We start from the raw sequence: 26,597 nt of genomic DNA, 5'->3' as shown, positions 1-26,597 counted from the left end.
ACATTCCTTTTTCTACAGCCAAGTAGATATGTTCAAAAAGTTGTGAAAGTGGGGTTACCCGAAATTTAGAAGGGACACTTCAGTCTGAACGCTTCCGCAGATGGTGCACTGTTAGCAATTAAACTTCCCAGACCCAACAGACATATCTCAAAAGCATTTTAAAGACTGCTCAAAGAACAAGAGGAAGATTCAGCTGTATTAAAAAAAAGTGTGATGAGGGAAGGCAGACACAAGTTATCCTCACTAGTGGCTGAGCTGTGAGGTTGAGTTATGACTCTTTAGATGCTTAGCAGATTGCTTCTGACTGAGCCTGTGCTGTTTCTGTTTCAGTGCTATGCCCCATATACTCTTTGTCTTGTAAGCTTTTAAATTCCAGTATGATGATGCTTTGTTTGTGTTCTGTCAGGACCTTTGCTAATTTAATTATCTACGTTATCTATATATGAAATACTGTATAGCGTGTGGGTGCTGCAGTGAGCAAGTCTTGACATTGTTCTTGGTATGCTTTGTTAAATGTGCGAGGGGACAGGTGAAGCACTTAATGATGAGACTAAGCTTCTCTCTTATAAAGTGAAATACATTTGCCTTGAAAGCTCCTTTTGAATAGTAATATAGCAGGAATTGACTAAGACCCTTTGCAGCAGAGGGAAAGGAATTATTTGCAGGTTTTTGTTATGGTCTGCACTGGGAGGTAGAGAAGGAAGAAGGTAATTTTTCTGGCTTTAGCACTTACAGGATGCTGTCACTTCTCTAGCTTCTCTTACTTGAAAGGTCAGCCTGATTTCTTGGAACAATCCAAATAATGGTCCCACTACTGCCAATGTCAGTACTTCTGTACCAACGCCAGTACTACTGCCAGACAGGATTTCTTCTTAGAGAAACCCATGTGTGCGTGATGGCCTCAACACAATCTCCACTCCAACCTGCTGTTTCACTAAATTGACTGTTATGTCTGTCATAGATCATTCTCTTGTAGACTCTTGTCTACAAGACAACTTGTATTCAAGACTGGATCTATGGTTACCATAATGTCGAAGGAAGCAAAGATCTTGAAACATACTGTCATCTCAAGGTGTTGAGAGAAAAGAACCCAGTAATCCATATTCCAAACGAACTGAACAGACCCAAGATCATGCAATGAAACACACTGTAAATAACAGATAATCACCATCTCTGAAACCCTGGAAACCCATTCAGTTTCTTAATAAATGTTGATTAAAATGTCCGTTAATATTACTAGAGCACACATGGTAATGCTCAGGCAAGAATTTTCTTGACAGAGCAGTAAATACATGGACCCCTCCTTTGCAAATACTTTCGGGCAATGCCCCAGCTGATACAAGGTCTAGTAATCATTCGAATGACACCACCAGTTAATCCAAATGTCCTGGCTGCAACCTAGCCATAGTATTGCAGTTCTACCTGACTACCTAAACTCCTTTTGCAGTTGCAGTGGGTCTGATGCTCCTATTCTAACAGAGACAGTGCATCCTCCAAAGGGCCTGATACTGTAGCTTTTTTCCTTTCATGCTTTAGTCATGCCATGAATTCCAAAGAGCACGCCACCCTCTGAGTATACTGCTTAAATACAGTTAACATGTAATTTTTGGCTGCTTTTAACTGCATTCATTTTGATGCTGCTGTGCCTTCCTGAACGAGGGTCTGACTTTTGAAGTGAGTAGTTAGGCTTCTTCTACACTTGTTCAAGTTGGGTTTGCATCAGATTTGTGATTTTATTAAAAAAAAAAATTTTTCTTCATCTGAATGATACCACAACTTTCCCTCTTCCTTCCTCAGCTACTACCTGACAAGGTAACAGAACAGAAAACAAACAGCAAAGCAACAGTGAAGAAAAAAAATGGTGAGTGAATTCCCCGAATCTTCTGTTAACACATCTGGTTGCTATCTGGGGACTGAAGGCAGAAAATAACTGTTTGGAACCTCTATGGATGCTTGCAGGCATGGGCTCCCTGTCCTAAACACAGGAATGCTGCTGTTTCCTTTCTCCCTTTGGTACCTGGACTGCTAATGGGCTCACTGTGAGACTGCACCACAGGCCTCTCATTTTTTCCTGTGTTTCTTTTTACATGTATGCCTGGTTTTGAATGAGCCAAAAAGCTGCTTAGGCAAACCATTGTGGGATCAAGTGACTTTAGGATGGGTGAAAGCCTCCCTTTTATGGGAGGGACTCTGTCACTGAGGACTCTGGTAACATTTTGGGGAGGAGTTTCTGTGAATTCAAAAGGAGCTTTTGGGAGGATGCATTCTGTGGAAAAAAGCTCTGATTTTGTCCCTGACACCTTTCTTCTACAAGAACCCGCAAAGCTGTGTATTCTTCCCCTTTTTCCTCTTCTGCTCTGACACGTAAGAGAAGAGCAAAATGATGATTCTTTCCATGAGAACACGGACATTTAAACAAGGGGAAGCTGCCAGCATGAAAAATTGAGGCATGCAGAGAGTAGCATGTGTTTAGTTTCTCTAACTTACTAGCAGCGATTATAAAAGGTCAAAAAATGTGAGTGTGTTAAGGTGAGAAATTATGTGTGTATTAATCACATGCAGCCACATTATTTGTATTTGAGCCTGAACTGAGCTTCTTGCACTGCACTATTTGAAATGAAACTAAATAAAACACAGGTGTCTGATTCATCTCAAATACACTCCATGTATTTTAGAGGGTTGATTCTTCTAACTTCACTCTTTTACATCTTATGATCGTTCAAAGAGATTATACATGATGTCTGGATCATCTATCTATGGTGACTTTTCTCAATATGTTCTTTTCTCAATAGAAGGCTCTGGGATGACCTTATAGCACCCTGCCAGTACCTGAAGGGGGGCTACAGGAAGGATGGAGAGGAATTTTTACAAGGGTGTGTAGTGATAGGACAAGGGGGAACGGTTCTAAACTAAAAGAGGACAGTTTTAGATTAGATATTAGGAAGAAATTCTTCACCATGAGGGCAGTGAGGCACAGGAACTGGTTGCCCAGAGAAGCTGTGGATGCCCCCTCCCTGGCAGTGTTCAAGGCCAGGCTGGATGGAGCTCTCGGCAACCTGGTCTGGTGGAAGTTGTCCCTGCTCATGGCAGGGGAGCGGGAACTAGATGATCTTCAGGGTCCTTTCCAATCCAAACCATTCTATGATTCTATGAATAATTTTACATGCTAATAAATAGCATCTGGATTTCTATTCAGACACTGCTCAGCTTGATCTGAGCCAGAAAACACTTGAAAGCTGCTGCCTGACAAACTGCTCTCAGACCGGCAGCGCTTCACGGCGTTACTTGATGCGTCTTTGAGAGCTCCAGGCTAGCTGTGAGGGCTGTAGCGTGTCAGAAGTGGAACCAGCACAGATTTACGCCGATATTACCCACAGCCAGCTGGGAACTGTCCGCAGACGCACTTAGCACTCCTCCGCTGACAGCTAGAAGGTGTAGCTGAACTCCTCGCAGTTCGAAATCTCCCTGTTTGCAAACAGGTACCTTCAGAAATGACAGCTGGAAGCCTTCATCCTCCCCAGGCGGTGCGCACGACCATGGCCTGCTACACGGCAGCAGCGAGGGGTGCCGGACCTCGGCCTCCCGGGGCCCCGGCAACACCCACACGCCGCTGACATCCCAGTCGCCCTCACCTTCCCACCTCGGCGGCGCGGGACGGCTCTTCCTCCCCCTCCTCACACTCCCCGCCGCGGGTGAGGTCTGGAGCGCCGCGCTGCCCTCCTGCCACCCGGCGCGGGGCCGCGACCAGCACCCACTTCCCCGCGCTGCCCAGTGACACGCCGCTGAGGGGAGAGCCCGGCCGGGAAGCGGCACGCACGGCCCCGGCCACGCACGGCCCCGGCCACGCACCGCTGCTCGCGTCGTGTGCCAGCAGGCGGGCGGCCCGCGGCTCGCGCATCCCGCCAGCTCCGCCCGCGGCCGCCGCCCGCGCGGGCACCCCGCGAGCGCCAGGCGCGCCCCCCCGCCGCCTGCCGCGGCCGCGCCCCCGCTGCGCCCCGCGCGCTGCCCGGCGGAGATGCGCGGCCGCCGCGCGCGCGCGGCAGCGGCATGGACCGAGCGGCGGGGCCCGAGGCGGCCGCGCTGGTGGCGCGCGCGGAGCGGGGCGGCCGCCGCCGCGCGGGCCGCAACGTGAGTAGCGCCGGGGCGGCGCGGGGCCCGCCTGGGGGTCTTTCGGGTGCGGGAGGGACCCTCGCTGCAGAGGCGGCGGGGCGGCAGCGAGCCCGGCGGCGCGGGCGGGGAGCTCGGCCTTGCGCCGCCGGGACCGTTAGCCGGGCGGAGGGGGGCGATTTCGGTCCTTTGCCGGCGCGGTGGGGAAGGAGGAGAAGCGCGGCCGGTGCGCGGTGGGAGCGGGAGCGGCTCCCCGCCGCTCCCCCGGGCAGCGCGGCGGAGCTCAGGTTGCACGGCGGCGGCCAGCCCTTCCCCGCTCGGAAAGTTGTCGGTGCCGGTGCCGGGCAGGCGCGGGGGCAGAGCTAAAAATACCGCGGCCGCCCAGCCGCGACCCAGAGGACGGGCGGAGGGCAGCGCCCGGAGCCGCCGTGCGCCCGCGCGGGGAGCGCAGCCCCCCCCCCCCCCTTCCCCCCCTGCGTGTCGGAGGGTCCTCGGGGCAGACCCGGGGGAGCGGGCGGGGGGTTTCCCGCATTCGGCCCCGAGGGGCAGCGGGAGGGACCGTGGCGCCGATGGGGCTTGCGGCGGGGCTCTGCGGGCGCGGCCCTGCGCCGGGCGCGGGGTCGCTGCGGGGCTCGGCGCTGCCCTCGGGCTGGATCCCGCGCAGGGTGCGGGGCGGGGGGCTCCGAGACCCGGCTCCCTGGTGTCAGCGGGAAGTCCTGGCAAGGCGGAGAATGTAAAAGCTGCCTTATGCACGCTGTAGGATTGTGTTTTGGTCTGAGGAGCGGGTGGTAACTAACTAACCAAAACACAGCACTCTTTATGTTCTGTAAACTGAAACGCAAGCTGGCGTGCATTTACAAAAAGACATTTTAAGGCTCGTAGTAGCTGACACGAGGACGGGAGCTGGGAAAAGCATCTTTCACGGCCCGGTGCCCTGGGAATCCGCGGTAAGACCGAAGCCGCGGAGTTTCACGAGTAAGTAGTTCTCAGGCATCGGGAGGTCCCTGCTGCGGGCTGCGCGGAGCTTCCCTGGCTGCACACGCGTTACCGCGGTGGTGGCACGGTCACAGCTCCCTGCCCTTGCGCTCACCGCAGCGACGCGTGAGCGCACGGGTGGCGGTCACGTCAGGGAGCACCAAGGAAGGAGGCGTGTCGCCTCCTGGTTTCCCAGTCCCTGTGAAACACATTGGTGTGCGTTTGTTTTTCCTTTCTTTTTAGTAAGGTTGCCACAGGGTTAATATTTTGCTGAGCAACAGTGTGATTTTTTTTTTTTTTTTTTTTGCGTTCTTGCTTCACTGTGCTTTCATCTATTATCTGGCATTGCTAAAGCCTGAGCAAATATTTAAAATAGTGTGTAAGGAGACAGCAGGTCATGGAGAAGCTGAAGTCCGTGTTCCAAGAACTGTGAAACTTTTAATTGAGTAAGTCCGAGGTTTTCTGCAGCAGGTCAGGCCCTTGAAAAATTCCTGATATTGAGGTAGGCTCTAAACCCAGCCGTTTGCAGCACTTCAAAATAAAGCGCATGTGGGGTTTTCTAACTTGACACCCCTTCTGGGATTTGTGCTCCATGATCTTCCACTTAGACCCATATGCATATAATTTGCTTCTGCTGAAAGGTTTAAGCATTTGCTGGAGTTTTTAATAAACACTAGGCTATACAATCCAAATCAGTTGGTTAGCAGGATTTTTCTGATGGGTCTAATGTTGCTGGAGCAGAGCCCTTGAGCAGTATTGCGTCAAGATTACCGCATAGCACTTGTGAACTCATGCTTATCGTTTGTGAACCCGTTGGGAGCAGCCTGGTAGACTTCCAGGAATATTCTCCTCAGCTCATTAGTTCAGAGTTGTAGCAATTCCTCCTAAGTGTAGGAACACTTGTGCATAGTAGAGAAATAATGGGCACCTAATATGGGGTGTTGTCACCGGAAGCCAAATGGAGCCTTGAGTCAAAATGCCTACTTTTTGCTACCAAAGTAATGGTGCAAAGCTTTGTGTGTGTGTGGCAGGTTCATTTTAAGAAGCTGGCTAATAATAAGAAATTTTAATTTGGCTTATGTGGTGAAGTCAACAGGATGTATTTCTTACACGAGGCTTTTTCTGCCACACAATTCGTTCCTCCTGACCTGACCAAAACCAGGGTGGTTAATGAACTGTGTAATCTCTTACGAAGTTCCCACATCATGTGGAAGAAGTTAAAAACGCTTGGCTGTCCCACAGGGCATGTTTTGAGCCCTTAGGAGTGGCAACTACGGAGCGTGGCAGACCCCACGGATGCTGGGCTGTACACTGCGGTCCCTGCCCTGACGCCGGAGCATCTCATCCCTTCCTCACGGATCAAAGCGAGTCCATGATGGCTGTGGAAACGTGAGCTGTGGCACCCGCTAGCAACCACAGCGTGTTTGCTTGCCCTGCTGTGCCTGTCCTGAGGCTGGTGGAGCTCGTTCCTGTCCATCATCACTGCTGCTGTGCTGTGAGCTAGCTACACAAACCTAGTTGTTATTCCAAATCTTCATTTTCCAAAGCGAACATAGAGCTTTCTGCAGCTGACAGAGTGTATTGGCTCATTAACCTGTTGTGTCTGCTGTAAGTGATATAACTGAAGCTGAGTTTATTAGGCCTCCTTAAGCAGGTCTTTCTCCTTTTGAAAGGATTGAGACTTCAGGGAGTGATGAGACTGGAAATGAAATGACAGTGAGCTGTGCCTGAAATTCTAGATTCTTAGTGGAGTTTAAAAAAAAACCACAACAGAACACGTGGAAAAGCCATCCACTTTAATGTATTCAGAAGTCAAGGAAGGTGGGCGGTCTTTGTGGTCTACAAAACAGCCTTCACAACCAACCAGCCACCGAAACACTGACTACTTTTGGGCATGGCCACGGCCACTTCTGCCACTCTCTGTAATCCAGCAGGAGAACTGAATGGCAGAAAGTAGTATGGAGAAGAGTAATATAGAGAAGGACCCTGAAATGCAAACCCTCTCAAATCAAAGCGGTCTTACCTTTTATTCAACAGCTCATGTGGAAGAAGAAATTGTTAGCAGAGGTCAGCTAAAAGCAGGATGGGGGGATGGAGAGGGAGGAGAGCCGAGCAGGGGAGGTTGCTGGTGTGTCGCTGGGGAAAAAGGGCAAATGGCATCTCCAATGGAGTGTGTGTGTGTGTGTGTGTCAGCATATTACTGTTGGAAACTTACATTTGGGCTACAAAACCTAGTCTGTAGACTTAATTTTATTTTTTGGGTTGCAGTTTCCCTAAGCCTTATACTCATGGGAGTGGGGAGCACACCATCTCCCAGGCTTTCACCTAAGTCAGGTCTACCCACAGACCTGTTTCATCAGATACACACTGCTCCTTGCTTTGGTGCGTTCGTGGTATGGTGCCAGCGGTTTCCTCTGCCGAGAGGATGCTTCTCCAGTGTTTTACTTTTTGGTGTGGGGGCTGATGGGATGCTTGCATCAAAAATCTGGGGGGTTGAAAGAAGTTCAGATGTTCACTTATGCCTTGGAAAATGTAAACTGAGATGCTGTCACTTCAAATTTACTGTTGCTTGGATTGCAGCAAGTGGAAGTATTTCAGGCCACTACTCTGCAGCAAGGAGATCTGCCTGCAGGAGCTGTACGAGATAGCGTAAGAAGTGCTTTAAACCTGAGGTACGTTAATTTGAAGTATACTAACAATGGCCACATCTTTTATTTGTTTTACAGAAATGGTCTGGGAGTCTTATCCTAGCCTCTTTAACTGGTGCTTTTGGGTCATCTTTTCTGTACGGTTACAGTCTCTCGGTGGTGAACGCTCCTGCAGTGGTAAGTGACTGACAGAACTGGAATTTTATATCAGTAGAGGGCAGCCTTGTCCATCTAGAGTGCACTCCTCAACACCCCGCTTTTGTAATCGCCTGCTGTAGTAGGAGAGGTTAAGTCTTGTAAAGTAACTTTCCTTGCCTGAAAGCTGCTTTCTGCTATCCATGAGGCTTTCACATAGATCCAGCAGCTGTCAGGAAACTAAATGCTGCTGTTGAGGTGAGTGGGTGCACGTGATTTCTTCTCATTCTCCTCAAGCCCAGACTGATGCTAAATCTTCTTGCACACTTCTGTGTCATAAGGTATTTTTAATACTCTGTCTTTCTGACTAGTGGGTATTTGGTAGCTCTGTGCACGTATTCAGCAACCTCTATGCACGTAGTTCAGTTCTGGAGGGCTGCACAACATTGCATTCGCACAGTACCGATATTATAAATAATGCCTCTGGCTTCTTCTTAAATAATGGGCCTCTTCTGAGTTTCATGGTGGTGCCTTGTTTGGTTCTGAATTCAAAACTGTTGTGTTGACCATCTGTGGGCTGCAACATATGGGACAGATCTGATGAATAGAGTACTGTGAAATCAGTGCACAGTATTTGAGGGGATTTCATTAAAATATCAGTTATCACAGGCATAAATCTGAACATTTTGTTTTTACACTGGTTGTCTAGAGATCCTCTTAAATCAGTAAAGCACAGCAGTAAGCAGTTCAGTGGAGTTGCAAGCAACACTGTTTTGAAAAAGTAGCTAGTAAATTTTGGTAACTGTTGAAATTCCATTTCAAAATAGTTCCTTTCCAAAGCTAAGCTCCTTCTTTCATGGAAATCTCTTATTAAAATGTGTGACTAGGTTTCCACCTAAACAGGTTGCTCACGTTAGAGATGGACACAATATTTATGCAAATAATAAAAGAAGAATTTTTTTTTAAATTTATGTTTCATACTTATTTGGTAAACTGATGACCCAAAAGACTAGGAAGAGACTCATCCTGCGTGAAGTTTTAATTGCCCCCTTTGTAAATCCTGGGAATTTTCTTGAATTTCCTGGTACTTTTTGTACCGATAACAAAGGTTGGACAAATTGGAGATTTATTCTAGCATGACATGTCTAGGTATCACTTCACCTTGCAGCAATCAGAAGATAAACATGGCTTAGAAGAAATCAGCAGGAAGCTGCAATTCTGTCAGCAATGGTATTGATTGTCCTGATGGTGGACATCCCTCCTGCCCTGCCTCCGTACTGTCAACAGAGCAGGCATAATGATCCAATTTCTAAGCTTTTAAGCACCATTTTAAAAATGGGCTGTCCTGGTAATAAGAGCTCTGCCGTCACTTTCAGCAAGAGCAAATGAAAGAAAGGGTGATCGGACGTGCTGTTTGGCAGCACTCAGACACTTAGGTTTGAACCATGTGATAGATCGTAGTGGTGGCCAGGGTGCATGTGGGCAGGTTGGAGGTGCAGCCGTACCATGACGAGTGCTAAATTCCAGGCGTTGTGGTTAGTGGCAGTTCCAGGATTGTCCATTTTTGCTTGCAATCTTTACTGTTGGTTTTGGACTGAAACTGGGCACCATGCTGATGATGTTCATGCTGGTGACAGGTGTGCATGAAGTCTTCCTTTTTCCAACATGGTGTTTCAGTGTTTGAGAACTTTGTGTTTTTCTTGTTCACGTTAAGCCGGACATTAGCTAGGGCTAAGGAGCAGTCCTACTGCCAAGGGATATGTAGCTGTGTAGTTGAAGAACAAAACACCAGTGTGACCTCTGGTCCTTTCTTTAGCCCCAGGATTAGTCTGTGTCATGTATTTGCCTAGGACAGGCCACCTTGCTAGCTCTGTCCCTGGAGCAGCAGTGACCGGGCTGAAGGGAAGAGTCTGGGCTCTGCTCGTAGCCGTGGTGGGGAGGAGCGAGCCGTACCAAAGCTGTGCTTCTTGCAGCACCAGAAAAGGAACCTTTGTCCCATCTGTTTTCCCCCGTATGTCACCAAATCAGTCTCCTGCAAGGTGACCCTTTGGGAATTCTGATGTGAGGTGACTGAGGAAAACCAAAGGGGAGCAGCTTTTAGCTGTAGATAAACAGCACCCTTACAGGAGCTTATTTTGGCAGTGCAGTAATTCCTAAAAGCTGTCAGCTGAGTTTCATTTATAAACTTGGTAGGACAGATAACTACTTCTGGTGACATGCAGCTTACAGCCTGCACCGTATGAGCATCTCGCTGTGGGGTGTTTGATATCTTCTGGCCCTATTTGCTTCAGTATAATTCCTTTTGATGTCTAAAATCCTCTAACCTTAGAGAAGGCCTGTATGATGCTTTGAGAGGTATTGAAAAAATGCTTGATAATGACTGTTGACTAAAACATGGGATGTTTCCAGGATCCTGTAACTGAACAGGTCATCACCATGACTGAGCTGTGGGGGGGAAGTTCATGTAAGACCGAAGCGTTGAAGAACTGTTTATAAATTCCTGCGTACGTTTCCTTTCGGTGTGGCAAGTTGTGCCAGCTCATCAAACCGTGGGGGAATACCCCTGCAGTTCTCACCAGTGGACTTTGCTGCAGGTCAGCTTGTAAGGTTAGAGTCAGTCCAGCTTCCTTTTGGTTGCAAGGGGGGAGTAAACTCCACCAGCTCTGCTGAGAGCAGGGATCGCTTCCCACTCAGTGCCCTCCTTTTCTGTGGGAGGGAGCAGTGGCCTGTTGCAGGTGCGCTTCCCCCTGCACACAGTGCTTGACCACACAAGAAACCCAAAATTAGAAGTCTCCATGGGTTTGTTTACAGAGTTACCAGAATTCATTAAAAATATGGGGGAGCATTTGGCAGCAGGAAGACAAATGCTTTAACTGAATACGAGTTGAAGTTGTCTTTTTCTGAGCTGAATTTCTACAATTCATTCCGTGGATGGCTGTGGACAAGGTCTGCAGAACAATGATGGGCTTTGTGCTGTGTGCGGGAAGCGAAGTCTCTGCTACTCACTGCGTGCTGTTTAGAGCGGATACCAGGAAAGTGGGACTATTGCAAAAATGTATAGCCTGCTGTGTCGGCCAGTTCAGTAGTCGTCACTGGGTGCGAGTGACCCCTCTAACTATGGGTAAGGTCATTTTTTGCCTCTAAAGACCAGCTGATCTCTTCCTGTGATGCGAGTTATTTACAGTTAAAGAGACAAAGTAAGTATTTCCCTTATATTTAAAATACTTCCCTCATATTTATATATATAAATATATACATAGATCTCCCTTATATTCCTCTTATATTTCCCACGCTGGCACTACTACCTTAATGAATGAAGGAGGCAGAATACCAGATACTGGTATCGGTCAGCTACCATTGCTTGTAGGCTTTGGTTAGGGGCAAAAATTTTTGTATACAGGATTATGCTGTTAGCATTGTTCAGACAACTGATTAAAATCCCAAAGGAGCCTTTCCACAGAATTCAGTGGATTCAAATCCAGTGGATTTGTTGGCTCAGAAGTGTTTTGTTGCATGTGCAATTATCAAACTCTGTATGTGTTATTAGCTTCCCATTTACTGGCAGTGGGAGTCCAGGCACAGGTGGTGTACATGCCAGTGCATTTATCTATTACTGTTGAGAGTTGTAGTTTGCACTTTCTTTTCTTGAGTATTTGCGGTTATTTGATGTCTCCTTGTAAATAACAAAGCTATGCTGAGAAAATTAGTCATAACACAAGGGGAGAATAATTTGCATACTGTTTTTAGCCATTATCATTACCAAGAAATGCTAATAGTATTCTAAAAATGTTTTCTCTTAATATTCATTACTATCAGAAATGAACTTCAGATAAACAAGAAGATATCTGAGTCTAAATATAATCTGAGTATTGGTGTTAAAGAGAAAAGATGTACTACTTGATTTAATGGCAGATTCATTTCGAAGTCTACTGTGAGATTCTTCTAAATAGACCAAACACCAATTTGACTTTGTTTTTTTTTTTCTGTTTTGTGGGGGTTTTTCTGGTTGGTTTGTACAGAGAAGTATCCCTGTCCTCCTTTTAATTCAGGGCACAAAAGACCTACTAGGAACTTGATAGAAGGGAGACAGTAAGTGGTGCGTTCTGCCTACCTTTCTTAGGTACTTTGCAAGTGAAGAGGTGGTGTTTCCAACTAAATAAATTCCTCAGATCGAATAGTCCATGTATCCAAGGTTGGAATACCTATAGTTTGAAATTCCTACTTTGAACAGGGAAAATGTGGTGCTAGGCTTATACTGCTGAGTCCTGCCCCAGGATAATTTAGTAGCTATGACATGCTGGAGAAAATCTGAGAAGAAACTGGGGAAGAGTGCCAAGATTACGCTTTGTGATACTGTAGAGCTTGTCGGGGAGCAGTGACACAGAACAAGTGAGAGCGTTACGCAAGCGTGGCGTACCCTTCTGCAGTAGTGACTGCCTGGTGCTGTATCCTTGCCAGAGCATCAGATGCCATGACGGCATCGGAGCTTAGCGTGATTTCAAAACGGGAGCAGCATAAAAGTGAGGAAGCTTAACTAAAAAGAAAGTAAATAGGCGATGTCTCTGCAGGTGATACAGAGACTACATAAAAATGTTATACTGGAGCTATGACATCTTTACCTTTTAGAAAGATGAAGAAACTTTGGTGTAATTAAACACCAGGGGAGAGAAGTTGTTAGAAGGCATCCTCCAAAAACCTGCAGTTGTGCTTATGTGAGGAAGGCAGAAAAAGAATATAAACTCTGGCACATTGAAGTCTAAAAATGTGAGCTGGTCCTGGAGCTTGGGTACTTTCAGCAGGCACAAAAAACATCCAGATGGAGGCTTGGGGACATAAGGCCGACAGATGAAGCTGAAAAGGAGTGTTCAGAAAATACAAGGACAGAGAAAGAAACCTGAACTAATGTTTTGGATTGGAAAAGTCTGGAGAGGTCCACAGTGGAACCTTCTTTATAGGGGATCTCTTGGAGAAGCTGAAATGTCAGTAGAGGTATGGTATAAAATTAGTGATTATTTTGTGTCACATTGCCAAAATACCTTAAAATTTGCTTAAGACTGAAAAAATAACTCTCAAAATATAGGCTTCGTATCACAGTTCAGCTTCTTTTTAAATAGCCTCAGAGAGATTGAGAAGGTTAATGTGACTCTAAGAAAAAAGTAGGTTTTAAGGGGAAAACTTGGAACATACATGCTAAGAATTAGTTATTTGTACCTGACGAACTAGAAGAAACTGTAGTAGAAAAGTGAGAATTTGGGGAGGAGCTGGCATGGCTTTTGCAAAGGAGAACCATGACTCAAACATCTTTTGGAGTTCTCCAGAGATTCAACAGGCACTTGGACTTTCAAAAGATACCCTGGAAGGGCCCTGGTGGAAGGCTCTTAAGGAAATTAAGCTGCATGGGAGAAAATTGTAGGTCTCGGGATAACTGAAGAGCGAGAAGATGTGTCTCAGGTTTTCATTTGTTAAGAGAACAAGCTTGTCTGGCAGATAGATTTGTATCAGGATCTTAGATGTCTGATTTCGTGTTTCATACATCTTTCATTACTGAAAAGAAATTGCTTACCTTGTTTAGCCGCCTGAATTATGTTCAAAAAGCAGCTTATGTAAAATTGAAGGGGAGAAGCTGCAACATACTTATAGAAGTGATTTAGGATTGGTGATTTTAATAGTGTCAGACAACTAGATCATTTTGACTGATACTGTGGGCTTTTTTCCTCCGCATCAGTATCAAACCAACAGCTGTCAGCTCTTGCCTCCATCCTCCAACAGTTACTTGTCTTGGCTGTAAATTCTTTGGGAGAAAAATATTATCTTTCATTGCTTGGTCCTTGATTTTGTGTGGCTTCCAGATGTGGCAGTGTCATAAGTACAGTGCAAAAGTGGACACAGCCTCCATTCCTCCCTCAGTCGATGTAAGCTAATTGTTTTCAATTCACTCTGTCTTTTTTTATTAGTGTTATGCTAAAGAATTTGTAGAGTCACTCACCTTTGTGATACTGGCCTTTTGGGAATAATAGACTAGTGAAAGGCACTTAAGCAAATTAGAGATCTGCGTTCTAGGACTGAAATACAAAATAGATATGATAAATGTTGTTTCATGGTGAGCACAGTGTAGGGTTTTGCAAAAAGGATTCCTATTTCTGTAATTTGTAGAGAAGCTTTAAACATTTTGCAGGGAATTTCCCAAGTTACATGTGAACTCCCCCACACACCCCAAACCTATCAACAGATGGCTTTTGGTGCTGTGTCCTGTAAGAGAAGCCAAATTCTTCTCTTGACGTCAGTCATGTTGCCAGCTGGCAGGAACTGGTTGCAATTCCCTTCCTCTTTGTTAGTTTTGCATTTCTGCCAGTACACCAATTTCTTCAAGACATTTTTTCCTTTACCTGTTACTGGAGCCTTCCTCTTTCCAAGCTATTGGCACTGTAGATCCATTAAAAAGCAGTATAACTATTTGCTCTTAACGTAAGACTCTGATTAAAGATTAGTGACTCAACAAACTGACTGACTAACAGTAGTTAGCGTTTAAGCATTTGTGCGCATTCTTTTTGTAAAAGTCATGACAAATGCTAGGCAGTGCAGTTTTGCTTGGCTTGGCCAAGAAGTGTTATGCTAGGATGTGTACGTCACCTGCCTGGGGTTGGGAGTCTGTATGTGTGCAGTGAGTGGAGCTCAGCTGGTGTGCCGTGCCGTGCCAAGCGCGGGAGGCATGATGCTGTGGAGTCTCCCTGCTTAGAGATATTCAAAAACCTCCTGGCGCAGTCCTGGGCCAGTGGCTGTAGATGGCCCTGCTTGAGCAGGGGGGGTTGGACGAGATGGCCTCCTGAGATCCCTCCAGCCTCAACCGCTCTGTGGTTCTGTGTCTGAGCCCTTAGCCCCGGTTCAGGCTGAAATGTTTGTGTAAGTGTACACAGTAAGGCGAAAACAAACTGCTGTTAATGTTGTGCCAACAACCTAAATGGTAACATCCTTGTTTTATTGGAGTTTCTCTTTTATAAGCCTCTTCTACATTCATATCTACCTGTGTTTTTTTTCCCCACTTTGTTTATGACCTGCGTGTAGTTAAACATAAGTATGCTTCGGCTGCTTCGGTTAGTCTGCATTGCGATTGCATCTAGGCATGAGGCCCCATATTTTGGAGGAGGGAGGTAGAAGAGCAAGGGTGATTTCTACAAGCAAGCTACTGTTTGGGGTTTTGTTTTATTCTGTTTCTCTCAGTTGTGTTCTTAAAGTGTGATTTTTTACATGCATCGTTATTATGTATTTTCTTTCAGTATATCAAGAAGTTTTACAATGAAACTTGGGAAAGAAGATACGGCTTCTCCATGGATGAAAACACACTGACTCTCCTTTGGTCTATAACTGTTTCTCTTTTTGCCATTGGTGGCCTTATGGGTGCCTTTATTGCTACCCCAATTCTGAAGTTCTTAGGACGGTAAGTGTATCAGAAAAATTCTAGTTTCTAAAGCAGTTTCTCACTTGGTTTCTGTAGAAGTCTTTACTTTTATTTTTTTTTAAAACCCTTTTCACCAGAATGCAAATTTAATCTTCAAATTATGAAAGCTCATTTCTAAGAGTTCCGAATTTCCAAGAGTAAAATTAGTACCTTTCTCTCTGGCCCTACTGTGCATCACTTGGGTGATAGAAGCCATTTGCTCTGAACGGGAATGGATTGAGATGTCAAGGAGGTTCAGTTGTCAAGAGTGCGGAAGGAAAATATCATAAACTAGGAAAGATTTCACAAAGGATTGGCAGATTCTTGTTTCACGAGTCTGCTGAGGATCTTACTGTACACAAAGCTATCGACATGTCTCATTTGCTGCCCAACAACATTTGTTGTCATACGGCAATAAAAAGTTTCTCTTTTTTTTCTTCCTTGTTTCAACTTAAAATGTAGTTTGAAGAACTAATCTAGGGTGAAGTTCGTGTTTGGTCTGCCGCAAACTTGGGGACGCCTTCCCCACTCTATGCAATGCAGTATTTGACCAAGTCTTGACCACAGTGAATAGGAGTATTTTAGCAATGTTTGTGCTGGTGTGTATTTGCATTTTTGCTGCAGGTGCTAACTAGACATTTGTGTCAAATTGTTGTTTCATACAGTCTTCCAAAGAGAATTTTAAAAGTAATTTGTAATTTACCTATATTTAGAAAGGCATGAAAAAAAGCCACTATAGCATTCATCTTAACTGCTCATTTGGCTTTTACTTAATTGTAAATGCTATATAATTTAATAAGTTTTGCTCAGTTAAATCACTGGAGAAGGTCATCGCAGAGGCTGAAATATAAGCATCCACCTCCACTGTTTTTACTTTTCTGTTGTACATTTTGACTGTTTCCATTATTTTAGATTGCACTCTCCTAGGCTTGTTTGTCATTCTCCCAACTCTTCCACATGCCATTTTTCACCTCAGAGAGTGTGTTTTCAGGTTCTTCCGTTTCATGCCTATAGCAAGTCAGTATCCTCTGCTCTGTAAATCTATTATCCATTCTTAATTAATTTATTCTGTCCCTTCAGTTCACCATTTGATTTTCAATTCTTAAATATATTTCATAGTCACATTATTTTTTTTAGGTTTGCAATTTCTTCTGCCAAATCATCAATTTGGCTTTTACACACTTCTTAAATAGATGAAACTATGCCTCCATTTAGACTGATTAATTCCCAGAATTGTCGCCAAGTCTTGTTTACTTCATTAAAAAATGAAGTAAAAAGTGGGTTCATGGAAGATTTGAATTTTTAGTGAAGAGCAGAACAGCTTTGTGTGCAGGTTCATTAAAGTGGTGGCTGATCTCAGTCATGTGAATACCACTTTGATGGGAGCAGATCATATTTCAAGGGCAGATATTTAAATCTTGCAGACTCTGCCCCTGTTTATTATGTTTATCTCTTTTAAACGATGAAAACAGCTCTCTCATAAATATGGTGTGCAAGTACTTGATTAGAGATGAGAAGGGATTGCATCGCTTGGGGCTGTTAGAAAAAGGCTGCTCGTCAAAGTGTGGTTCCTGAGTTTGCCATTCACACTGCAGAGTGTTCATCTGGTCTAGGAAACCAGACTGACATATCGGTATGGCAGTTGAGGAGCACATTACAAAATGTTAACAGAACAATAAAATACTTTGCCGTTAAATTGTAGAAGTGTAGGTTGGAGGGCTGTATGTATGATGAAGCTGAGCTCCGTTTACACTGACATGGAATAATGAACTAAGGGGGATCAAAAGCATTAGTCATATATAAAGTATGGTCTTAAAAAGAGCACCCTTGAATCATATTGCTGTAAGACTAATAACATAATTTCCAAATTGCCAGATTCCTAGGCCCTACTTACTTCAAGAGAGATGTATTTTTTTTCAGAGAGCCTTCTTCTGCGTAAGCTTAAGTCCCATGTTCAGATGTGGCTTTGACACTTCATAATTTAAATTCTCTTCTTCTGCGGAAGAGCAGCTGCTGTTGCGTGTCCTGCGCACCCCAAGCGATATGCTCGGTGGGTTGCTTCGGCCGCTGCCAGGGAGGCATTTGCAGGAGAAGGACAAGGCCTTCCCTCAAGCACAGTGGACCATTTTGAGTATGAACCAGTAAGGGAATTTATCTGGATTACCACTTCTTTTGTTCTGAAGTAATCTACTGTAGTTGAAATGGTGATCTGATATTCAACCTGTTACTGGCTTTGACAGCTTGTTACTTAAACACCTAGTTTCCTCACCATACTTTTTGCGTGTCATATTTGCTTCCATGTGGAGCGTCTTTCTTACTACTGAATTTTGAGACACCAATACATTTTTTAAGGAAATTTTAATTCTATCATTTTCCTAGTTGTGAGTTTTAGACAAAAAGTTTATTCATTCAAATCCCTAATTACAGTTATTGCAGCCATGGAGGGCAAGTAGTCTCTAAGATTCTGTTCTGACCTCTGGAACTATCCAACATCATGAGAGCAGATAGCAACCCTGAAATTGCAAGAAATTAATCATATGCAATTTTGCAAAAACACAAGGACAGTTCTGAGGAATAGAGTCTCAAGTGCTTTCAATGTCCAAAATACCTAAAAAAGAAGGAGGCAGAAAAAAAATCCTTAAAGGTTAGCTCTGTTTGTGCCGAGCTGGTGGGTGAACTGTCTGTCTCAGCTGGAACACCTATAGAAACTGATTTCTGCTGAGCAAATGGCTCTTCTCTTAGGACTATTTCAGATTGAGTACAGGATTGGAAGTCACATTCCTGCAGCAATGCGGGTAGCCAGTCTTAGAGAGAACCAGTTTTGGTACTTGGTTGCAAAACTTATAGTTTAGCTTAGGACGTAGCTGCTTGTGACAGATACTCTGTGCTCAATCAGAAATTTTCAAAAGCATCTTCCTTTTGGAATGCATAAATGCTTTATTCCTTTTGGCCACAGAAAATTCTGAATTGTTTGAATGGAAGGAACAAAAATCTTCATATCTAAATGAATGCTAATCTAGTATTTTTAGTGCAATAGCTGCAGCAGAACCATGTGGGAGTCTGGACTGGAGCTTTAGTCCAGGTTCCTTTTCCCACCTCTGGCACTGTTTTGCATGTTAGCTTTAGGTTGAGTTCACTTCTCAGTCTATTCCTCTGTTCACCAGGTTACAGAAATAGAGATATTGGTGTGCTCTATAACCTTCAGCAAGACTGAAAAATGAAATGTGCTATGTGTGTACTAGGTATGAGGTATATACTTCAGTAGGTTTCAGGTACCATTTGGACAATTGCTTGATCGGTTTGTGGTATGGTATGTGAAAGAAATGATTAGGCTGACCAACACATCAGCGTGTGTCTTTTCATTTTGCAGTTTGCATGCTTACACTTGCTAAGTGTGGTGAGCACAGTTATCTGACAAGATTGGTTGGACTTTCCCTCTGGAAAGTGCCTGCTGCAGCACTTTGCAAGGTGTGATATCTTTGTATCACTTATATCAGAGCTACACAAGCAGCGATTTGTCTGGGTTTTTTGATTTGTTTCTTTTTCCTGTGCCTTGTTGCTAGGGTAATGCAGTTTTGCCCTAAGTGAGCAGGAAGGTATGGCTCTTTTTATGATCATAGCAAATCTGAATATAACGTGACTTGTTTGGAACTAAACTGAGACAGTGTGGGGAGTTTGGAGGGTTTTTGCTTTCTTTTTTTCTTAGGAGCCCTGATGGTTCATGCTTGTGGTGAGTTGGCCCCAGCTGGCAGCCAAGCACCCACCCAGCTGCTTGTCACTGCCCACCCCCAAGTGAGATGGTGGGACTGGGGAGAAACAGGAGGAACAGGAGCGAGAAAACTCATGGGTCGAACTAAAGAAAGGGAAAACTTACCAATTGCTGTCATGGGCAAAACAGACTTAAGTTGGGGAATTTAACTTAGTTTATTGCCAGTTAGCATAAATATTTCATTACTGATCAGGTATTGGGAAACAGGACAAATGTTAGGACACCTCTTCTCCCACTTTCCCAGGCTGAACATCACCCCAGGCTCCTCTCCTCCTCCTTGGTACCACAGCAGGTCACACTCAGTCTCTTCCATGAGAGAACGGGCAGTGCAGGGAGTTGGGGTTGGTGCGCTGCAACTCCTCTCTGCCGCTCCTTGCTTCTCACTCTTCTCCTGTGCTCCAGCGTGGGTCCTCCATGGGCCACAGTCCCTCTGGGGATGTGCCTGCTCAGTCCTAGAGCATCTGCTCTCCCCACCGACCTTGTTACTCCCCCACAGAAGCCACCCCTGCAACCCCTTCGCTTCCAAAGCCTTGCCACAGACACACTGCACAGTTTTCATTACCAAAAATTTACGTACTTTACATAGTAACATTCTGAACAGTGTGTTACTTTCTAGTTTTCATTTTTTTTTCAATCTGGCAAAGACAAAATCCTGTGCTTTTATCTTGGTTAGTTAGGCTGTGCTTTTGTGTTCTTTGGTGCACAGCATTAGGGATCTCTGGCCAACTTTTTCTAAAAAGGTATGTATTTTATAGGTTTTATTTAAATGAAAGAAGAGGAAAGTAGTATATTCAGATGAATGTATAGCACTTGTTTGACCTGAATCAACATTTTGTTTCCATTTTTTTATATTACTTATGTCAGTTCAGCCCTCTCAAATTACATCCATTTGAAAAATCTGTTTCAAATGGTAAAATCATCACTCTTGACAGCTATGTTGTATAAACATATACTTTAAATGAGCTGTATTGTATTTTTTGATCTTCATGCTATTAATTCAGTGTTTTAAAATCACTACAAAGCAGGAAAAGTAATTAAAAATACAAGCATTAAAAATATTTCCTTTCAAAAAATGTATTGATCTGTTGTAAGAAGTTGAATGACTTGTTCAATGGGTGGGAGTTTTCCAGTTGGTACCTGTGTGTTGAACTTGAGAAGAATGAGGACTGCTGGGTCGATTTGTTACCTGCTTTGGAAATGAAAAGGGTAGACAGCCTTTGTGGCCATTCCTCCTCTTTTGCATGGAAATTCTAATATATAGCAATTGAAAATCCATTGAGAATACTTACAAGTTTAGTACCACTTCAGTTTTTTAATAAAATTGGTGTATTCTCAGCCTGTGTCATTTACTGTCAAAGTTAATGGATTCCTCATAATTTACGTCATCAGTGTGATGCTTGTCTCTAGGTAAATTTGTTTTCAGATCAATTGTTTGAATATGTTGTGAGTGGGACTGGAGGCATCAGTATTGAGTTATACCTCTAGAGCCAAAACAAGACTCTGCTTAATTATGTGACTGCAAGACCTGGTAAAGACAAAGCACCATTGCTTTACCATCAGTAGCGAAGTGAGGTGGCTCACAGATGGAAAACGTGGGGTCTGATAATTCTCTTGCCATGCCATTGTGAAAATTGTGGTGTTTTGTCTTGTGTTAGATCATAAGCAATGCAAAGCAGCTATCTCGTTGTGATGTGCTGGAGAGAGGCCACCACATGTCCAGCAGATATCCCTGGGACTCTGCCTGGGAAGTGTAAGATACTTTTCAGTAACTCTCGAGGCTGAACCTGATGATAGTGGCTGCTCCAGCCATTCACCTGCAGGCTGTAATTTAACAAAAAGCCACTTAAATCCTTATTTTTGGAGAGATGTGTGTAAGGTAGCAGTAATTCTCTGAGATCTAGGTGGGTTTTCTACTTCATCTTTCAATAGAGAATCATTGCAACAGAGCTATTGATCTCATATCTTTAACCACTCTTCTTCCATGTGTTTGGGAAATGAGGCTGTGGATGTCAGTGTTTGACTGTGAAAGGCCTGTGAAATCCTACATATCATTTCTTTTGTAAAGTATTTCCTTCTGCAGAAGTTACGAGACTTACAAGTTGCTTTTGAATTAATGAGTCCCTCAAACTTGAGCAGAAAGTTCTGAAAGATGAAAACTGTAAGAAATACAGCTGGCAGTGTTTGTTAGGCACTTTTTGTTTTTATTTATGGATATTTAAGAAGAATAGCCTAGTGTGATTTGAATAGGACTAGATTTAATTGTTGCAATGCTGGTTTCTACATAAAATATCTTGTCCTTTTAGGAAATCTACATTGCTGCTCAATAATGTGTTTGCGGTGACAGCTGGATTGTTGATGTCCCTCTCCTTGTTGGCAGGGTCATTTGAAATGCTCATACTGGGTCGCATTATAATGGGTGTTGATGCAGGTAAGCTTTTATCACGCTGTACATATCCAAAATGCTTGTGCCATGCATAATTTTTCTCCTGTCCCCCAGTTAGATCTTTCTTTACATGAAAGAGGCATTTCAGGGACTAGCCACATTGATTTCACTGGGAGAAACCAGCAGACTAGTGGTTGGAAGATGTGGTGTTTGGAGAAGACACTGGAATGGATGCTAGCTGCTATTGTCCAGCCTAGTTGTTTCTCCCCCTTTCCTCCTCCAGTCCCAACAGAGCATATCTGTCTTCGTGCCATGAAAATCCTTTGGCTAATCCCAGTAGGATTAAGTGGATGTTTTGGTACATCATCATTTGCTCCTAGCAGCATAGTCTTCCCGGTTTAAAAGTAAATCATGGGGGTAGTGCTGCACCAGAACAGTCTTGCAGCTAGCAGTAAGGTTCTCAGCATCTTCGCAGATTGGTAGATGGTGAGAAGTATTCACCTAATGTGGAGACAGACTTGATGAATTAAGATGGTTTTACACTCTCAGTGTAATTACGTGACGCTAAGCAATGGACAGTGCTTTGACTTTTGCATCGCGGAGCCCCCTTTCTGACAGGCTTTGGCTGTGTTGTTAGTAAGTACAAACTATGGTTGTTTGAAAGTGGATGTGTCTGTCACTTGCGACGTGAAGTTCGTAAGTAATTTTGGTGCTGATTGCTAATTTTTGTGTCAGGTTACCACCAAATGACCAAACTTCTGGAGCTGTGTAAATATGGTCAGTGTACTAACCAGGGTCGTGCTTTTTTTTTCTCCTGGGTTTGAACAGCATTCTCGCCGTTACTTTATGCCTGCTATTAAAAGTTCATTGCAGCTGTGAGTCTGTATTAAGAAGAACATCTGCTAATACCATTTACAGTAAAAATATTTCATCTGACAGTGTCTGCTCTCTCTGACACAATGGGGTTTTTTTCCCCTACTGTTTCGGTTTGGCCTGGATAAATGCCAGGTGCCCACTAGAACCACTCTATCACTCCCCCTCGTCAACTGGACAGGGGAGAGGAACTATGATGAAAGGCTCATGGGTTGAGAAAAGGACAGGGAGAGATCACTCACCAATTACTGTCACGGACAAAACAGACTGAACTTGGGCAGAAAAGGAAGTTTAATTTATCACAAATCAAACCAGAGCAGGATAATAAGAAATAAAACCAGATCTTCAAACACCTTCCCCCCACTCCTCCCTTCTTCCCGGGCTCAACTTCACTCCCATTTCTCTACCTCCTCCCCCCATCGCGAGAGGCGCAGGGTGACGGGGAATGGGGGTTACGGTCAGTTCATCACACAGTGTCTCTGCTGCTCCTGCCTCCTCAGGGGGAGGACTCCTCACACTCTTCCCCTGCTCCAGCATGAGGCCCCTCTCATGGGAGACAGTTCTCCACAGACTTCTCCAACTTGAGTCCTTCCCATGGGCTGCAGCTCTTCACAAACTGCTCCAGCGTGGGTCCCTTCCACGGGGTGCAGTCCTTCAGGAACAGGCTGCTCCAGCGTGGGTCCCCCACGGGGTCACACATCCTGCCAGCAAACCTCCTCCGGCATGGGCTCCTCTCTCCACGGGTCCACAGGTCCTGGCAGGAGCCTGCTCCAGCACGGGCTCTCCTTGGAGTCACAGCCTCCTTCAGGCATCCACCTGCTCCGGCGTGGGATCCCTTCCACAGGCTACAGGTGGAGATCTGCTCCACCGTGGACCTCCATGGACTGTAGGGGGACAGCTTGCCTCACCATAGTCTTCATCATGAACTGCAAGGGAAGACTCTGCTCTGGTGTCTGGAGCACCTCCTCCCCCTCCTTCTTCACTGATCTTGGTGTCTGCAGAGTTGTTTCTCTCACTTTGTCTCACTCCTCTCTCTTGACTGCCCTTTTACCACAGTTTTTTCCCCTTCTTAAATATGTTATCACAGAGGCACTACCACTGTCGCTGATTGGCTTAGCGTTGACCAGCGGTGGATCCGTCTTAGAGGCGGCTGGCACTGGCTTTATCACACATGGGGGAGCTTGCAGCTTCTCACAAAAGCCACCCGTATAGCCCCACCGCTACCAAAACCTTGCCACGCAAACCAGTAACACTTATCTGCACCAGTGCTAAAATGATTTTGCTTGCTTTGGGATGAACAAATTTAAAAAAAAATCCGTTCGCCTGATGATTCTCCTCTCTGAGTAACTTTTGGTTCTTCTCATCAAATAGCAGCCTACGCAGATCACTGCAGATTTGTAACAGATAATCAATCCCACAGTTATTAAATGGTGCAAGAGTAATTGAACATGCAGAGAAGATAATTCATATGATCTGTGGATAGATATATTTCTGTTCTTTGCGTGTTTTTTTGCCACTTTTGCACGCAGATTAGCACTCAGACTCCTTTCAGTAGACATTTGTTTTATACCTGGTATAATGAAAAGGCGATTTGACTTAGTTGTGTGGTTTTTTCCTTCCTTTGTAGGCATTTCTCTGAGTGCCCTTCCCATGTATTTGAGTGAAATATCTCCTAAGGAAATCCGTGGTTCACTGGGTCAGATCACAGCAATTTTCATCTGTATGGGTGTTTTCACTGGTCAAGTTTTGGGGCTGCCAGAAATATTTGGGCAAGTAAGTATTTAGCGGATGTTTTCTGTGAAAGAACACACACATGCTTAAAGTGTTATATTTTCATATTTTGAACGAGTTCCTTACAAAAGTGGAACGCAGAAACATTGTTTTTTGTTTTGAAGCCACTTTGAAAAGGGATTTTGTCCATGTCTTTGAAAAGTTTGTACGTATGACTGAGTTTGGAAGATGTAGCAAGCAGTTTTAACAGCTTGAGCAGCTTGTGTGTGTGCATGTGCAGGTCGTGTCCCCTTCCCTCTTTCTTGATGTACCTTTATTTTTGGAATCATAGAGTCAGAAAATGACAAGAATCTCCTTAATGGGGCAGAAATTGTGGCTGAGATGTAAGAACTAAGTACAGACACAGCCACCCTTTGATAGGCAAAAGGGAAGAAACAGGTAAACAGGGAAAATAAATACTCTAGATAATGGAATAACATCTTTGATTCTACTACATTAAAAAGCACTGAAAGCTTGCTCATTTGAAAGGAGAATATATAGTTTGGAAAGTGAACTACATGGAGCAGTACGGAAACCGGCATGCCGAAACCCTGGTTTGGCAGGTGGGCACCCAAAAGCCTGCGTAGGTCCATGACTTCATTCCCACACAGTGTCCCATGAACATTCCTGCCCAGCGTGTCCCCAGACTCATGAGGTCCTTCACTGTTAGATGGAGCTTCTTTGGGTACCTACCACAAGGCACGTGTTCACACATGCTGCTTCTGGGAGGTGCCCATCTTCCACCTACAGGCAGGGCGATGTCCTGACCTTTGCCTATGTCTTGCAGAAAAGCCCCAAAAGGCTGGCAGAGTTTTGATGGTGGTGGCACTGGCAAGCTGCTGTATTGTAGCCTTACAGTCAGGTAATTTTCCCAGGGAAGGAAGGATTTTGGTTATAGGACCTTCCCAGACAGAAGGGTGGATTCAGCATTTCCACCATCCCAGGAATAACCTGGCTATAAGTACTCAGGGTCTTCTGCATGAGCATCCATGGAAGCAAGGCTACTCTGCAACTAGGAATGCAAGAACCACGGGACTAAAAGGTTGGTCAGAAAAGGAGGATCCTGGCTCCATACTAGAAATCTGGGCATTCAGCTCTGAGAGGGGAACAGTGAAAGCTCTATTTCAGTGTCCACAACTGTTTCTGTCCTGATGTTGCTCCAGGGAATGCAGACTACAGCCTCAGTCCTGTCCATGCTCAGGTAGGATTCAGGCTCTTCTCACCCACTCTCCTTCCCATTCTGTGATTTCTGTGTTCCTGTCTACACCGTGGCCCATATTCATTAAGAAGGGAGATGAGATACTCCAGTGCTCCCCAAGTATCTCATCTGATTAGGCCTGTGCCAAGGATCCTAATGATTAGAACACCCCTGTGACGTCTGTGTTGAGAACACAAAACTCAGCTCTCCTACTCTGTTGACAAGCTAGGTAATGAAGCTTTCCTGCAAAAGGTGGGAATATTGCTGTTGCTGCTGCCACTTTGTTTTTCAAAAGAGTCATCCCTCCTCCGTTATCATCCAGAAAGGGCTATATGGACTACCTCTGAGTGAAATGGATGCTTTTAGTTCCTACTGGTTCCCTATATAGTCCATAACAGCTTATCTGATGTAATTGGGCTGTATTCCTATGGAAGCACTTATGTTCCCTAGGCAGTCAGCGAAGAGGAGTATACACCTAAACCAGACAGATAGGGTCTCTTTTTCAGTCGCTCCTGAGACATGCAACTGTCTCCAGTGATTATAATGGGGAATTCAAGGGCTTTTTCTCAGAAGTCAGATCACCCTGCAATGGTTAACCTTGACATACAGGTGGAAGTTCATTGTCAAGTTAAGCAGAAGTGATTTTTGGTCAAGTGTTAAAATTTGTGACTGTGTAATAGGTGCCACTGCCTCCAGTGTCATACAGCATACTTTGACTGCAGCTGAGTGAGGGAATGAAAATTTCATAGCAGCTGTGACTAATCTGTACTTTACTGTAAGTGTCTGAAGTCTTAGTGACCTCCTGATTTTGCAGCTTTTCTCACTGAAAGTAGTGTTTATGCACTGAGCTACATGGAGAAAAATGCATAATTAGGCAAAAACTTCAAATGCTTTGGCTATCCCAGATGCATTAATTTTTCACTATCTCATTTATGGAAAAAAAACCAAAACAAACAAAAACCAGAGGTAAAACTAAAGTATGTAATGAGGACATTTCAAATCAGACAAAGAGAAGATCAAGCATTTTTGGTGGTTTCCAGTTTCTTTGAGTACCGTGGAAGTGCTTAAGAGTTTTTGTGGTTTTCATTTGTAATTTTTCAATGTGAGGTAGAACTGAAATATGCTTCATTAGAGTTTGTACAAAGACCTGAATAGGAAGACACTTGCTCAATGATTATAGTGTTCCCTGTAATGTATTCCTACTTTTAGACTAGGAGGTGGAAGAGCAGAGTTAATATATACCTTTGTGAAAAGACATTATCTGTTCTGTGTAAGAGGTTATCTTACTGTTGTAGGCTGAGATT

General features: G+C 44.6%; 1 protein-coding gene across 4 annotated transcripts in view; it reads left to right on the top strand.

Moving 5' to 3' along the window:
* The first annotated feature begins 4,044 nt into the window (after window positions 1–4,044).
* SLC2A9 (solute carrier family 2 member 9) overlaps window positions 4,045–26,597 on the top strand; it is a 117,996-nt gene continuing 95,443 nt past the window's right edge. For 2 of the 4 annotated variants that reach the window (XM_075420532.1, XM_075420533.1), the window contains exons 1-5: window positions 4,048–4,128; window positions 7,809–7,907; window positions 15,140–15,300; window positions 21,373–21,497; window positions 23,953–24,098. In XM_075420532.1, the coding sequence (XP_075276647.1) occupies window positions 4,048–4,128; window positions 7,809–7,907; window positions 15,140–15,300; window positions 21,373–21,497; window positions 23,953–24,098 (612 nt within the window). Of the gene's footprint in view, window positions 4,129–4,771; window positions 5,083–7,808; window positions 7,908–15,139; window positions 15,301–21,372; window positions 21,498–23,952; window positions 24,099–26,597 lie in introns of those variants that run through there. The other 2 variants (XM_075420535.1, XM_075420534.1) reach the window with 2 other exon arrangements.

This window comes from Opisthocomus hoazin, chromosome 5 (genome assembly GCF_030867145.1).
Source record: "Opisthocomus hoazin isolate bOpiHoa1 chromosome 5, bOpiHoa1.hap1, whole genome shotgun sequence".
NCBI lineage: Eukaryota > Metazoa > Chordata > Aves > Opisthocomiformes > Opisthocomidae > Opisthocomus > Opisthocomus hoazin.
Note: the sequence above shows the minus strand (reverse complement) of the source record. Positions and strands in the feature narration are given on the sequence as shown.